The 14,740-nt window shown below is 47.5% G+C and overlaps 1 protein-coding gene, 1 non-coding gene and 1 pseudogene across 2 annotated transcripts; 2 read left to right on the top strand and 1 right to left on the bottom strand.

Moving 5' to 3' along the window:
- Positions 1 to 4,322: 4,322 nt before the first annotated feature.
- Positions 4,323 to 5,081, top strand: LOC118659162 (annotated as a pseudogene).
- Positions 5,082 to 6,128: 1,047 nt separating this feature from the next.
- On the bottom strand, positions 6,129 to 6,235 carry LOC118659416. Its single transcript, XR_004968545.1, has one exon. It is a non-coding gene; the product is annotated as a U6 spliceosomal RNA (small nuclear RNA).
- Positions 6,236 to 12,923: 6,688 nt separating this feature from the next.
- LOC118658437 (putative tripartite motif-containing protein 75) lies at positions 12,924 to 14,330 on the top strand. Its single transcript, XM_036313972.1, has one exon. The coding sequence runs from the start codon at positions 12,924 to 12,926 to the stop codon at positions 14,328 to 14,330; it is 1,407 nt and encodes a 468-aa protein (XP_036169865.1).
- Positions 14,331 to 14,740: the final 410 nt, after the last annotated feature.

The raw sequence follows: 14,740 nt of genomic DNA on the forward strand, positions 1-14,740 counted from the left end.
CTTACTGAAGGCGGGCGGCAGTGGGCAAGGCTGTCCGCGGTCCTGGGACCCAATCTGTGACCCTGCTGGGCGGGGGGCAGCGCTTGAGTCTGTCGGCAGTCTGGAACCCGGACCCATGTCCTGGCGAGTGGGGCGGCAGCGCTTGAGGCTGTCCACGGTCTGGGACCCAGATCTGTGACATGGGGGTAGGGAACAGCGCTTGACGCTTTCCATGGTCCCAGGACCCGGATCTGTGACCCTGCCTGGCAGGGGGCAGTGCTTGAGGCTGTCCAAGGTCCCGGGACCCAGATCCGTGACCCTTACCGGCGGGGCAGCAGCTCGCACAGGGGTGGATCGGCCGGGGTTGGGCAGGGCAGGATGCCTGGCTTCCGCCCAGCCCCAGTCACTCTGGGCAGGTGAGCAGCGCAGAGAGCCTCTGGACAGGGGAGGCAGGCCAACGGAGGGCGGCCTGTACTCCCCACATGGCGGTGGCGGCAGCTGTGAGTGCGCCAAGCGGAGCCTGCAGGCTGAGCTGAAGTATGCCTGCAGGCCATCAGCGCCCAGGAGTGGCTGTGCAAGATCCGCCTCCTGGCCCAGAAGGTGCAGGATCGCAGGGACAGCCACCGTGGCGGGCCAGACAGACGTCCTCCTGGCCGCACCACGGGGGTTTGCGGATCTGCAAAGCCAGAGGCCTCTGTGTGCACATCCCCCCCTGTTGTGCGAACATCCCCCAGCACACTGTCACCCTCCCACGCCTGCAACAGTTGCAAACCAAGGCATGCACAAGTTCCCCCTGCCTCTCCACCGCACTTCCATCAATCCGGCATGCCTAACACCCCCACAGAATGTGCACACATCCCCCCTGATGCGCTCATGTCCTTTGGAGAGTGTCTGGGTATTCTGGGTGCTGAGGATGAGCGCCTGTGAGATGACAGTGAGAGGGCGGAGTGGTGATGCCCTGTTCCCACGGAGGCCAGTGCAGCTACAAGATCACCTCTGGGGGCTAATGCAGGTGCTGAGGTGGGATCAGGTGCAGACAGACACACCTGGTGGGCTCGGGCGGCCCTCGCTGAGGTGCCTTCGGTCAGCGTTCAAGATCAAGAACCCAGAGGCGGAGAGGAATTCCATCCTCTCAGTGAAACAGTGGGATAGTCGGGGCGACTGTAAAGGGGGAATGTGCACTTTGGGTGCCAGCACCCATGAGCAAAGGCTGCCCTGACTGAGCCTCGCTTGCTTGGGGCCTAGCCCACTCCTGCCGGGCAGCGGGTGACAGGACGTGCTTTTCCGAATTAATGAGAGAAAATGATTCTCCTGCTGCCCACGAAGGTGGAAAGTGAAGTGGGGAGACATGTGGGGAGTGAGTGAGGTTCCTGTCTGGGGGTTCCAAATCGGCTGTTGGTTTCTTTCACTGCTGACTAGAGATATACAAGGTGTCCCCCAAAAATGTATACACACTTTGAATACCTACTAATTCCAATGGTTTTAAGCATAAGAAAGAAACCACAATGGAGCTGTTACCTGTTACAAGTGTGGGCACAAACAGGCAGTTGGACATTCCCTGAGGGGTCTCAGATTGGAGAGGGTGAAGGCCAAACTGAGGGGCCCCTTTCCCCACCCCCCCTCACCCCAGTGCACGAATTTCGTGCACCGGGCTACTAGTATATTAATAAAAGCCTAGGTGGTTCTCGCACCCTCACGTGACACCCTCACGTAATCACAAGATGGCCGCCACAAGATGGCCAGCAGGGGAGAGCAGTTGTGGGCAATCAAGCCTGCAGGGGAGTGGTTAGGGGGTGATCAGGCTGGCAGGCAGAAGCGTTTAGGGGCAATCAGGCAGGCAGTCAGGCAAGCAGTAGGAGCCAGCAGTCCTGGATTGTGAGAGGGATGTCAGACTGCCAGCAGTCGGACATCTCCCAAGGGGTCTCAGACTGGAGAAGGTGAAGGATGAAATGAGGGACACCCCCACCCCATGCATGAATTTCATGCACGGGGCCTCTAGTATATATATAAAAGGCTAATATGCAAAGTGTCCCTTGGGAGTTCAACTGAAAGACCAGGAGTTCGATTGCTCCCTATGATGTGCGCTGACCACCAGGGGATGGCGTGAAACGAAGGAAGGCCTTGGCCAGCAGCCAGAAGGCCCCACTCAGCCCTGATTGTTGGCCAGGCCTAGGGACCCTACTCCCTAGTTTTGTATAAGAAAATACAATTATCCCTCTACTATCTGAGCTGAGACATCTCAGCAATAAAAAGGCAGATTAACAGGAGAAAAACAAGTTTAATAACATGTACACCTTCTATACACATGGAAGAGACCCAGGAACAGATTGTCTCCCCAGAATGGCCTAAGCCATCACCTTAAATATAATTTGCAGCGAAACACAAAATAAGGGTGGTGGGGGTGGGGCAGTTATGGTGGGTTACCAAGCAAAGTAGACTGAACAAGGGAAAGATTGTTAGGCAGATTTCAATGGGTGCCTTCTCCATTGATAAACAATTTCTAGAGCTTCAGAGTCATCCTCTTCTTCCTGATACAGAAACACCCTTACAAGTGGAGATTTCCCTTATACAGTGGAGCCTTGACTTATGAGTTTAATTCGTTCCGAGACCAAGCTCGTTAAGGAGCTCGTTAACTCAAATTACTCTGTCAACTCAATGCAAAAAATCGGGGGAGAGACAGCTAGTATCTCAAAAAACTCGTAAGTCAAGGCCCCACTGTAAATGTAAATCTCCTTCACAAAAGGGCAGCCTCACCGGTTCCAGATATTCTGCAGCACCAGCAGCCTTTCAAAAAGCATCAGCCCCCAAAGAGGCACATGTTAGGGTGGCATATTCTGTCCCTTTCAATAGCAGTATGTGCCCCAAAAGCCTCATTTGTGAAATGTGATCCAGAGAATAAAGACATTTAAAACATGCAAATTGAGTATAAACAAAACCAGGGGAAATATTTTCAGTTTTAGTAGTAAAATATCATCTCTAGCCCTGGCCAGTTTGGCTCAGTGGATAGAGCATCGGCCTGCAGATTGAAGGGTCCTGGGTTCGATTCTGGTCAAGGGCACATGCCCAGGTTGCAGGTTCAGTCCCCAGTAGGGGGCATGTAGGAAGCAGCCTATCAATGATTCTCTCTCATCATTGATGTTTCTCTCTCTCTATCCCTCTCTTCCTCTCTGAAATCAATAAAAATATATATATTAAAAAAATATATCATCTCTAAATAAAGAATGCCTACAATACAAAGAAGTCAAAGAAATAAACAACCACAAAAACACAACTCCCCATGTAGAAAAAGAAGCAACAGTTATGGAAAAAATGCAGAAACCTATTAGTAATATGAAATTACATGTCTGCCCTGTTCACTAAGCTTATTGTATTGGGAAGATTGAACAAATTGGTAGTAGCCTGTTTTGGCTTTGGGAGGTAGGCCTTCCAGCACTGCAGACAGCTGGAGTGGAAACCTTTTCATAAGAAAGCCATGCTGAACTATCCATAAATAACTGAAAAATCATTGCTTTGCCCTTATAATCCCACTAATTCTAATAAACATGTTAAGCACAAGAAAACAGGCCCCAACCCTGGGTTGTGTGGTGCAGTAAGTTGGAGCATTTTCTTGTATATCAAACGGTGGCATGTTCTTTCCAAGGGTCAGGAGTGACCATGATACAATGAATAGAGGATCCTCTCTCCTCTCCTCCTCTCCTCTCCTCTCCCCTCCCCTCCCCTCCCCTCCCCTCCCCTCCCCCCCCCTCTCTCCCTCTCTCTCTATCTGTGTCCCTTCCTTCTATTCTCGAAAACCAATTTAAAAAAAAAGACCCCAAAAGAAATTCTTATTATTTTTTTTAAAAAAAAATATATTTTATTGATTTTTTACAGAGAGGAAGGGAGAGAGATAGAGTTAGAAACATCGATGAGAGAGAAACATCGATCAGCTGCCTCCTGCACATCTCCCACTGGGGATGTGCCCGCAACCCAGGTACATGCCCTTGACCGGAATCGAACCTGGGACCTTTCAGTCTGCAGGCCGACGCTCTATCCACTGAGCCAAACCGGTTTCGGCAGAAATTATTTTTTAAAAATATCTTTTTATTTATTTCAGAGAGGAAGGGAGAGGGAGAGATAGAAACATCAATGATGAGAGAGAATCACTGATGGGCTGCCTCCTGCACACCCTCTACCAGGGACTGAGCCCACAACCCAGGTATGTGCCCTTAATTGGAATTGAACCTGGGACCCTTCAGTCCACACACTCTACCCACTGAGCCGCTGCTCAGCTCAGGTCCTGTCTATGAGGCCCAGGCAAGACACCCTAGTTCTATAGGAGATGGGTGTAATGTGGAGGGACTGACATGGCTCGAACGATGACAACACAGCTGTGGCTCCTTCTGGTGTGGGGGGCCAAAGTATGGGCAGCCGGGCCCAGGACTGAGCTTCTCAATGTCTGCATGAATGCCAAGCACCACAAGGAAAAGCCAAGCCCGGAGGACAAGTTGCATGAGCAGTGCAGTCCCTGGAAGAACGCCTGCTGCTCTGTCAACACCAGCCAGGAAACCCATAAGGATGTCTCCTACCTGTACAGATTCAACTGGGGCCACTGCGGCCCGATGAAACCCGCCTGCAAGCGCCACTCCATCCAGGACACCTGCCTGTATGAGTGCTCCCCCAACCTGGGGCCTTGGATCCAGGAGGTGAACCAGAGCTGGCGCAAAGAGTGGATCCTGAACGTGCCCCTGTGCAAAGAGGACTGTGAGAGCTGGTGGGAAGACTGCCTCACCTCCTACACCTGCAAGAGTAACTGGCACAAGGGCTGGAGCTGGACCTCAGGGTCTATCTAATGAGTGCCCCGTGAAGGCTGCCTGCCACCGCTTTGACTTCTACTTCCCCACGCCTGCTGCTCTGTGCAAGGAAATCTGGAGTCACTCCTACAAAGTCAGCAACTACAGCCGAGGCAATGCCGCTGCATCTAGTTGTGGTTTGACCCAGCACAGGGCAACCCCAACGAGGAGGTGGCCAGGTTCTATGCGGAGACCATGAATAGAGCTGGGCTCTATGGGGCCTGGCCTCTCCTGCTTGGCCTGGCCCTCATGCTGCTCCTGCTGCTCAGCTGAGCTTCTGATACCTGGTCATCCCCACACAGGTCAGCCCCATGGCTCAGCTCTCATGGTGGGAGCTCTGTCCAACAGTTTGAATAAACTAGTTACCCTGCAATAAATAAATAAATAAATTCAATAAAAACATATCATCGGGTGAGAATGTACATATATATGTTATATGCTTGGGACCTGACTACCCACCATGACCTGCCCAGTTAGGAATTTATGATCAAGATCACCCTGTGAGGTTACTATCCATAGAACCCTCTTACCCTCTTTTTTTCCCCTCCACTGACAAAAGTCATAGTGATGGTGTTTATAATGGAAGAGGATATACACTATTTTAGTAACAGACATAAAAATAGCTATTCCATAAATGATACTAGCATTAGGTCAGTGCCCCATGACAAATAAATGAGTAAGGAATTAATAGCTTAAAAAATTTTTTTTTACCTGGCTGGTGTGTTTTAGTGGTTGAGCGTGGACCCATGGACCAGGAGGTCACTGGTTAATTCCTGGTCAGGGGACATGCCCAGGTTGTGGGCTTGATCCCCTTTAAGGGGTGTGCAGGAGGCAGCTGATTGATGTTTCCTTCTTATTGATGTTTCTATCTCTCTATCTGTCTCCCTTCCTTTCTCTCTATAATCAATAAAAAAATATATATTTTATTATTTTTTAAAAAAAACCTCAGAGTACAAAGAGACTTCAGGAGTTATTTATTCCAAAACCTTATTTCTAGTGTTTTCTTTAAAAAAGCAAACGTTATCCTCGATAGACTGATGGATGTGCATAGAATGTACGCATATTTTTACTGGATCTGCCGACAAACATATAGAGTAAAAACTTTTCCAACATTCTGCATTTTATGGAAGGAAGGGGCCAGCACCCACAACTCACACCTCCCCTCCATCCCAACCCCATCCTTTCCCTTAACAATAAAAAATGCCTGGATTCCAGACACTCTTAAAATGGATTTGAGAATTAGTCCTCCCATCTCCTTCATCAATAAATCTGTACTTGCCCCAAACTCTGATCTGTTGAATATTGGCCTTTTTAAAAAATACTAGTATATAATGCTTCACGAATTTTCATATCATCCTTGCACAAGGGCCAGGCCAATCCTCTCTGTATGGCTCGAGTTTTAGTATATGCGCTGCCCAAGCGAGCACCGGCCTTTCTTTCCAAGCATCGGGCAGGCGAACCTCGGGCCTGTTACAGCCCCCACCCCCTCACAGTCCGTCCGCACCCCCAAAGGCCGCCGTCTCCCCAGTGAGCAGGGAAAGGAGAAATGCTGCTGCTGGGAGCTTGTCTGCTGCGTGGGAGCCTGTGGCGGTTGAGAACTGCAGAATGATTTTGTGAATCAGAAAACAAAGACAAGCCCTAACCGGTTTGGCTCAGTGGATAGAGCTTCGGCCTGCGGACTGAAGGGTCCCAGGTTCGATTCCGGTCAAGGGCAAGTACCTTGGCTGCGGGCACATCCCCAGCAGGGAGTGTGCAGGAGGCAGCTGATCCATGTTTCTGACTCTCTATCCCTCTCCCTTCCTTTCTATAAAAAAATCAATAAAATATATTTAAAAAACAAAAACGGAGACAAGGACAGATTGTGGAAACACTTCCTTTAAGGGCAGAAGCTGTTTTTTTAAAAAATATTTTTATTAATTTCAGAGAGGAAGGGAGAGATAGAAACATCAATGATGGGAATCATTGCTTGTCTGACTCCTGCACGCCCCCTACAGGGGGAGATCGAGCCCGCAATGGGGCATGTGCCCGTGGCCAATGGAACCTGGGACCCTTTAAGTCACAGGCCGACACTATCCACTGAGCCAAACCGGGCAGGGCAGAAGCTATTAAGAGAACCTCTAAAGAAACAGGATGAGACTTTTAGGCAATTTTTTTTCTTTCTTTCTTTTTTATTTTTTAAATCTTTATTGCGGAAAGTATTACTTGTGTCCCGATTTTTCCCCCCTTGACTCCTATTGCCCATCCCCGCCCCCGCCCCCTTGGCCTTCACCGCCCTATTGTCTGTGTCCATGGGTTGTGCACATGTGCACACAAGTTCTCTTGTTGATCTCTTCCCACCCTCCCACCCTAGGCAATTTCATTTGAGAAAAACAAAATGGGGGCTTTTCAAGATATTCAAGAATGGAGTAAGAAACCAGACACTGTTGGAACTGGAGCGGAGGTGAACTGCCACCGTAAACAGAGGTGGAAAGTCAGAGAGGAAGACGGAGAATGTCGTAGGGGCCAGTCACCTTCCGGACGCTGCCTGTCGTAGGGGCCAGTCACCTTCCGGACGCTGCCGACAGGACTGTACAGCCGACGGGTTCATATTCGGTTCACAACCGTGAACAGGAAACTGGGGCGGTGTCGCGCCCTTTGACCCGGACGTGGAAGACCCCTGGCTTCGCCTGCGGGGAGGAGCGCACAGCGCCCCTCAGGCCTTGAGGACACAGCTCCGCTCCGCCCTCAGCGCCGAGCAGAGACCGAGCGGAGAGAGGGTAGGTGAGCGGGTCTCAGGCCGCCGGTGGGCGGGACTCAAGGAAGAACCAGATGCGGGCAAGACGGCGGGGACGGGCGGGGTGGGGGCGCGGCCGGCGACCCGCGCTGGCGCCTCCTTGTGGTGGGTGACGCGGCCATGGCGGAAATGGCCGTCAGAGCGCTGTGAGGGCTGCCAGCGGCCGGACGTTCTCACTGGGTATTTTGTTTGTTTGTTTGTGTGTGTGTTTGTTTGTTTTCTTCTGTTTTTCTTTTCTTTTCTTTCACTGGGTATTTTGGAGCAGGTTCTCTGGCGGCAGAGTGGATACTTTAGTGTTTCACATGTGAAACGGCCGACATTTTGGAACATGCTTCCGTTCGGCAGTCTGCATGTGTATTGGTTATAGCGTTGGCAAGTAGAGCTTTACTTTGCCTATCTCTGTACTGTTCGTCTATCTCCGGATCTTGAAAAGATGCTCAGCAGGGCTTTCGTCGCGGTACCGGGACCACTGCACTGACCCGAGCGCCCTGTCAGGCTGTGGTGCTCCCAGGTGCTGAGCAAGACAGCCTGGTGCTTCCGGTCAAGTGCAGTGCAGGCCCGCAGGGCGCCCCGCCATTACCCGCCCAGGGGTCCAACCCCTCAGTCATGGGTGATCAGAGCGAAGGGTCACTGTCACTAAAAAAAGAGGGAGCACGCTGAGACTTGAAGGCCAACACCGTGAACTGACACGCATTTTCTTTTTCTTTCTTACATATTTTTATTGACACGCATTTTCTTGTATTCCATCTTCTAAAACTGACTGTAAAGTCCCACTTATCAGCACGGGCCAGGTAAAAATACATGCACACAAAAATTCAAGAATACATGAGTGAAAAGCTGCTGTTTGCCATAATTTCAGAATCCAATTAAACATTTGTGACATTTATAGTAATGATGAGTGCTAGAATTAAAACTCTCTACTTAGAACTTGTAAAGAGCCGGAACCGGTTTGGCTCAGTGGATAGAGCATCGGCCTGCGGACTGAAAGGTCCCAGGTTTGATTCCGGTCAAGGGCATGTACCTGGGTTGCGGGCACATCTCCAGTAGGAGATGTGCAGGAGGCAGCTGATCGATGTTTCTCTCTCATCGATGTTCCTAACTCTCTATCTCTCTCCCTTCCTCTCTGTAAAAAATCAATAAAATATATTTTAAAAAAAAAAAAAAAGAACTTGTAAAGAAATTAACAGAAATTTACATTATTTTGGCTTAATTGTATGGCAGTTGTTCAGTAACTTCCCTCAACACTGGAGATGTTTCTTTTAAGTAAAATAAGGGGCCTGCAACCAAGGCATGTGCCCTTGACATGAATCGAACCCGGGAGCCTTAAGTCCACAGTGAAGCCTTGGTACTCTAACATCCTGCATTTGTAATACTCATTAGAGAAGGAATCATTGGGAGTAAAGTCTAAATATAATGGAATGAATGGGGGGGGAGCTCAATTGGGAAATATTTCTGTGGATATGTTGCCTAGGAGCTGTTTTTAGAGAAAGTGGAAGGGAGGGGGAGAGACACAGAGAGAGAAACATCGATGTGAGAGAGACACATCAATTGGTTGCCTCCAGCACAGGCCTGACCAGGGCCAGGATGGAGCCTGCAACCAAGGTACATCTCTTTGATTAGAGTGTAACCCAGGACCCTTCAGTCCTGGGACTGACACTCTATCCACGGAGCCAAACTGGCTAACGCTGTACTAGGTTTTTGCTTTATAGGACTCACTGTTTTACAGATTGATAGCATATAATAAATGTTTTGATTTTTTTTTTTAATGTGGGTGATGTCAACTATAATTGAAAAATAAAGAAGAGAATGTGGGTAATTTTTTAGTAATCGATGTGAATACCAACTTGCCTAATAAGTAATCTGCCAAAAATAAATTGTGAGGCAGAATTTTAAAGCTCAATGAATATTTCTCAAAGAAAGTAACAATTTGGCTGGGATCTGAAGAAAAATGCCAGTAAAAAGGGAGTAAACAGTGTGTAAGGGGCAAGGAGCTGCCATGGACAAAACCTGCTTGTGCAAAGTACTGTGGTAGGGGATGTCATAACCTGAGTATGGAGAGAGAGGGCAGGATTGCACAGAGAGGGTGAAACTGGTGAGTTCCGAAGTTGTATGTTCCTGGGTGAGAAAAAGCAGGCCTCAGTCTTTCAAATTTATTCTTCTTCAGCAAAGATGGGATTAAAGGTGTTGAGAGGCTGGAAGAGGTTAATGAGGGGAAAAGGAGGACCTATGAAATATTTTCAACAATAAAGAATTATTATTTTTTTAAATCCTCACAGAGGATATTTTTCCATTGATTTTAGAGAGAGGAAAAGACAGAGAAACATCTGTGAGAGAGGAACACATCAATTGGTTCACTCCTGCACACTCCCTGACCAGTTCTCAGGCAGCTGGGGAGACTGCAACCCAAGTACATGCCCTTGACCTGAATCAAGCCTGGGACCCTTAGGTCCACAAGCCGAAACTCTGTCCATTGAGCTAAACAGTATAGGGCTCACTAGTTTTGCCTTACCAACTTCAAAGGCTGGTGTGTGTGTGTGTGGGGGGGGGGGGGGGGGCGGGGAGGTTCCCAGCTTTTCCTGACATTGAATTCCTGACCTTGAATTGCATTCTATGCATGTGATAAATCAGTTTTCCAACGTGGGGAGGTGTTCAGAGTAAATCTAATCTGGTCCAGTTCCCACCTACTTAGGTACACAGTTAGATATACCATGCATTTGAGAAGTATAAATGAAAAAAGCAAGTAAATCTTGATATACAGTATAGTGAAGCCTTGGTATCTAACTTAATTCATTCTGGAAGGATACTCAAAAAGCGATTTTTTCAAAAACTGAATCATATTTTTCCCATTAGAAATAATGTGAATTGATTTAATGCATTCCAAAATGATTCTCTGTTCTAGCCTTTCTTATATACACAGTACATGCCTCATGTACTCTTTAATCTATAAATAAACACTGCTTAAATTGATCCAATCACCCAATACTTGCCTTAAACGAATTTTTTTATATAAAACTGCCTCGGAAATGCTATATGTGGTTAACCAGTTTTCGTTTATCCAATCAACAAGAGTCTTTCTACCTTTTCTAATATATATATTTTTTTATTGATTTCAGAAATGAAGGGAGAGAAAGAAACATCAGTGATGAGAGAGAATCATTGATCCACTGCCTCCTCATGCCCCTGAGGATGGAGCCTGCAACCCAGTTATATGCCCTGACTGGGAATTGAACTGTGACCTCCTGGGTTCATAGGTCAACGCTCAACTACTGAGCCACGCCAGCCAGGCTCTACCTTTTCAATTTCCTGTGATTATTGTTTTGTGAGCACTTTTACACCCTTAGCAACATTAGCACTCTCTCTCTTTTTATTTTAATCCTCACCATAGGATATTTTCCCATTGCTTTTTGGAGAGAGTAGAAGAGTGAGGAAAAGACAGAGAGAAACATCAATGTGAGAGAAACACATGGATTGGTTGCCTCCTACACACACCCTGACCAAGACTCAGGCTAGGGAAGAGCCTGCAAAGGAGGTTCGTGCCTTTGATATGAATCGAAAACAGGAGCCTTAGGTCCACAGGCCTACACTCTTTCCACTGAGCCAAACTGGCTAGGGCAACATTAGCACTGTTGATGGTCACTTTATATTTTATATTTGTGCTAATCATTGATTTAGTCAGTAGCAAAAGCATGCTTTCCTTTGTTTTTTGTCCAAGACACTTTTTGTCATTCTGAGGTAACAACATGAAAGAGCTATCAGGTGGAAAACAAGTTTTGGTCGACAACTGGGACATTTTCTGTGAACAGTTTGGTCAAGAGAACTGAATTGTTTGAGATGGGAGATGAGGTTTGACTGTATCATGAATTCAGTGTTACCACAAATAACTGTTGTGTTTTGTTTGTTTGTTAATCCTTACCTGAGACTCTTTCTCCATTGATGTTTTTAGAGAGAGTGTAAGGCAGTGAGGGAGTGGGGTGGAGGAGAAAGAGAAAAACATTGTTGTGAGGGACAAGTCTATTGGCTGCCTCCTGAGCTCACCCCCATTGGAGCTGAGGATCAAACCTGCACTAGGTACATGCTCTTGACTGGAAAACCCAAGACTCTTGGGTACATGGGTCAACACTGTAATTGGTGGCACACACTGGCCAGGGCAGAAATAACTGTATTTTAAGACAGAAAGTGCCAAATCCATTGCTGAGGTTTTTCAAAAATTGGAAGTGATTCAAGTTGGGATTTTTACATTTCTTAACCTGACTCTCTCTCTCTTTTTTTTTTTTTTTTTTAAATATTTTATTGATTTTTTACAGAGAGGAAGGGAGAGAGATAGAGAGTTAGAAACATCGATGAGAGAGAAACATCGATCAGCTGCCTCCCGCACACCTCCTACTGAGGATGTGCCCGCAACCAAGGTACATGCCCTTGACTGGAATTGAACCTGGGACCTTTCAGTCCCCAGGCCAATGCTCTATCCACTGAGCCAAACAGTTTAGGGCTTAACCTGACTCTCTTAATGTTAAGGATGTTAAGCACTTTCCCTAATCCCCTAGATCAGTGGTTCTCAACTTTCCTAATACCGTGACCCTTTAATACAGTTCCTCATGTTGTGGTGACCCCCAACCATAAAATTATTTTCGTTGCTACTTCATAACTGAAATTTTGCTGCTGTTATGAATTGTAATGTAAATATCTGATATGCAGGATGTATTTAGGCAATCCCTGTGAAAGGGTCGTTCGACCCTCAAAAGGGTCGCGACCCACAGGTTGAGAACTGCTGCCCTAGATAATAGGTGACTAAAGCTGAAACTTAGCCCAGGGACAGAGAATCTAGCAGGAAACATTCTCACACTTTTGCAGTTACATGCAGACCCACAGTGATTAATGTGGATGTAGGTGACCTGTAGGGCCGGGGAAAAGAAATCAATGGTTCCCTCAAAGATGATAGTTAACAGGGCAGGGCCATAAGACAAATAGTAATCTCTTTATTTATTTTTTACATGAAACCATATTTTCTCATCCACAGGAACTAATAGGTACTTAAGAATCATAATTGCTCTCTGACCAAGAGAATTGTTGAACGTGGATTCATATCCTCTTTGCTGTCAAGGACAGTAGTCTTCCAACGACTTTGATTGGCTGCATGTGGGCAGTGGAGCTCCTCTAGACACCTACCTCTATAGCTAAGGACCTCACAGGACACCAAGGGCTGACCTTAATCGATAAAGAGAATTTACACAGGAAGGCCAGTGAGATCTGAAGGTGCATCTGCTTCTCAGTGGAGAGGTTTCACAGAGCTCAACCTCCTGAAGAAACCCACCCACCTCAGTCCGTCCTTCATTCAGGGCCCAATGGCAATTGAAGCAGCTCTGGCAGTACTCCAGACAGAAATCAACTGTCCCATCTGCCTGGATGACCTGCGAGACCCTGTCACCATTGAATGTGGGCACAACTTCTGTCGCTCCTGCATCCAGCAGTCCTGGGCTGATGTGCAGGACAGGTTCCCTTGTCCTGTGTGTCGTCACCCATGCAAAGACAGGCACATGAGGAGCAACACCCAGCTGGGAAGGATGGTTGAGATCACCAAGCTCCTCCAGATCACCAGGGGCAAGATGAAGCAGCAAGAAGAGAGGCACTTCTGCAAGAAGCACAACAAGTCTCTGACCCTCTTCTGTGAGGAGGACCGAGAGCTGTTGTGTCCCCTGTGCACTCAGCCCCCTGACCACCAGGGCCACCAGGTGAGGCCCGTGGAGGAGGCTGCCTCTCATCACAGGCAAAGGCTCAGCAGTTACATTGAGCCCCTGAAGAAGCAGGTGGCAGACATTCAGAAATTAGTAGCCACCCAAGACAGGAAGCTATCAGAACTGAGAGAAAAGGTGGAAAACCGGAGAGCGAAGTTAGCCTCTGAATTTGAGAATCTGATACAATCTGTAGAACATGAGCAAGAGGCAGTTCTCTCAAGGGTAGCTGCAGAAGAGAAGCACATTCAACGGAATCTCATTGCAAACAAAACTGCATTTTCAGACCACATTTTCAAACTTAAAGTTCAACTAAAGGAGATGGCAGAGAAGAGTGTGATGTCAGATGTGAAAATGCTGATGAATATCAAGGGTGTCTTCCACCATTGTGAACACCTAGAACCTCCAGGTGTCTATTGTTTCCAGTTTAGGAGAGAAGAATTCAGTCTTCCTCCACAGTGTTCGGCCCTGCAGAAAATTATACAGAGATTTAGAGAAGAAGTTACCCTGGATCCTGAAACTGCACATCCTAATCTGGTTGTGTCTGAGGATAAAAAGTCTGTGACATTTGTGAGGAAAAAGCAAAAAGTTCATAAAAATCCGAAGGGATTTGCAGTCGACCCAGTTGTCCTGGGTTCTGAAGGGTTTGACTGTGGCCGACATTACTGGGAGGTCCAGGTGGATGACAAGCCTGAGTGGGCCGTGGGGGTCTGTAAAGACACCCTTTCCAAGGAGGAAAAGCAGCCCCTGCTCAGACAGGAGAAGAGATGTTGGACGATTCAGCTGAAGGATGGTGACTATGTGGGACAAGGGCCTGTTCCTGTCACCCTTGTGCTGAAGGAAATGCCCAGAGGGATTGGCATCTATCTGGACTATGAGTTGGGTCAGGTTTCCTTTTACAGTTTGAATGACATGTCTCACATCCATTCCTTCAGGGATACATTTTCTGAAGTGCTAAAGCCTTACTTCTATGTCGGATGTGATCCAAAACCTCTTACTGTCTTTGCATTAAAAGATTAGGAAGGATGAACTGTCACTTAGTTTCATTTTCTTCCTGTGATTTACAGACAGTAGAATTTTTTTTAGTCATAATTTTATTTTCGTTTTATTTTTGAATGTATGTTTATTGATTTCAGAGAGGAAGGGAGAGGGAGAAGGAGAAAGAGATAGAAACATCAGTGATGAGAGAGAATCATTCATTGGCTGCCTCCTACATGCCCCCTACTGTGGATCCAGCCCCCAACCGAGGCATGTGCCCTTGACCGAATTGAACCTGGGACCCTTCAGTCCACAGGCCAAAGATCTATCCACTGAGCGAAACCAGCTGGACCTTATTTTTATTTTATATATATACTAGAGGCCCGGTTCACAAAATTCGTGCGCAGGGAGGAGGTCCCTCAGCCCAGCCTGCACCTTCTCTAATCCAGGTC

Source organism: Myotis myotis, unplaced genomic scaffold, assembly GCF_014108235.1.
Source record: "Myotis myotis isolate mMyoMyo1 unplaced genomic scaffold, mMyoMyo1.p scaffold_m19_p_6, whole genome shotgun sequence".
In the NCBI taxonomy this organism is placed as follows: Eukaryota; Metazoa; Chordata; class Mammalia; order Chiroptera; family Vespertilionidae; genus Myotis; species Myotis myotis.

Bases quoted from the DNA above. Each gene is read 5' to 3' on its own strand.
- LOC118658437 (XM_036313972.1), top strand. From the start codon at position 12,924: ATGGCAATTGAAGCAGCTCTGGCAGTACTCCAGACAGAAATCAACTGT.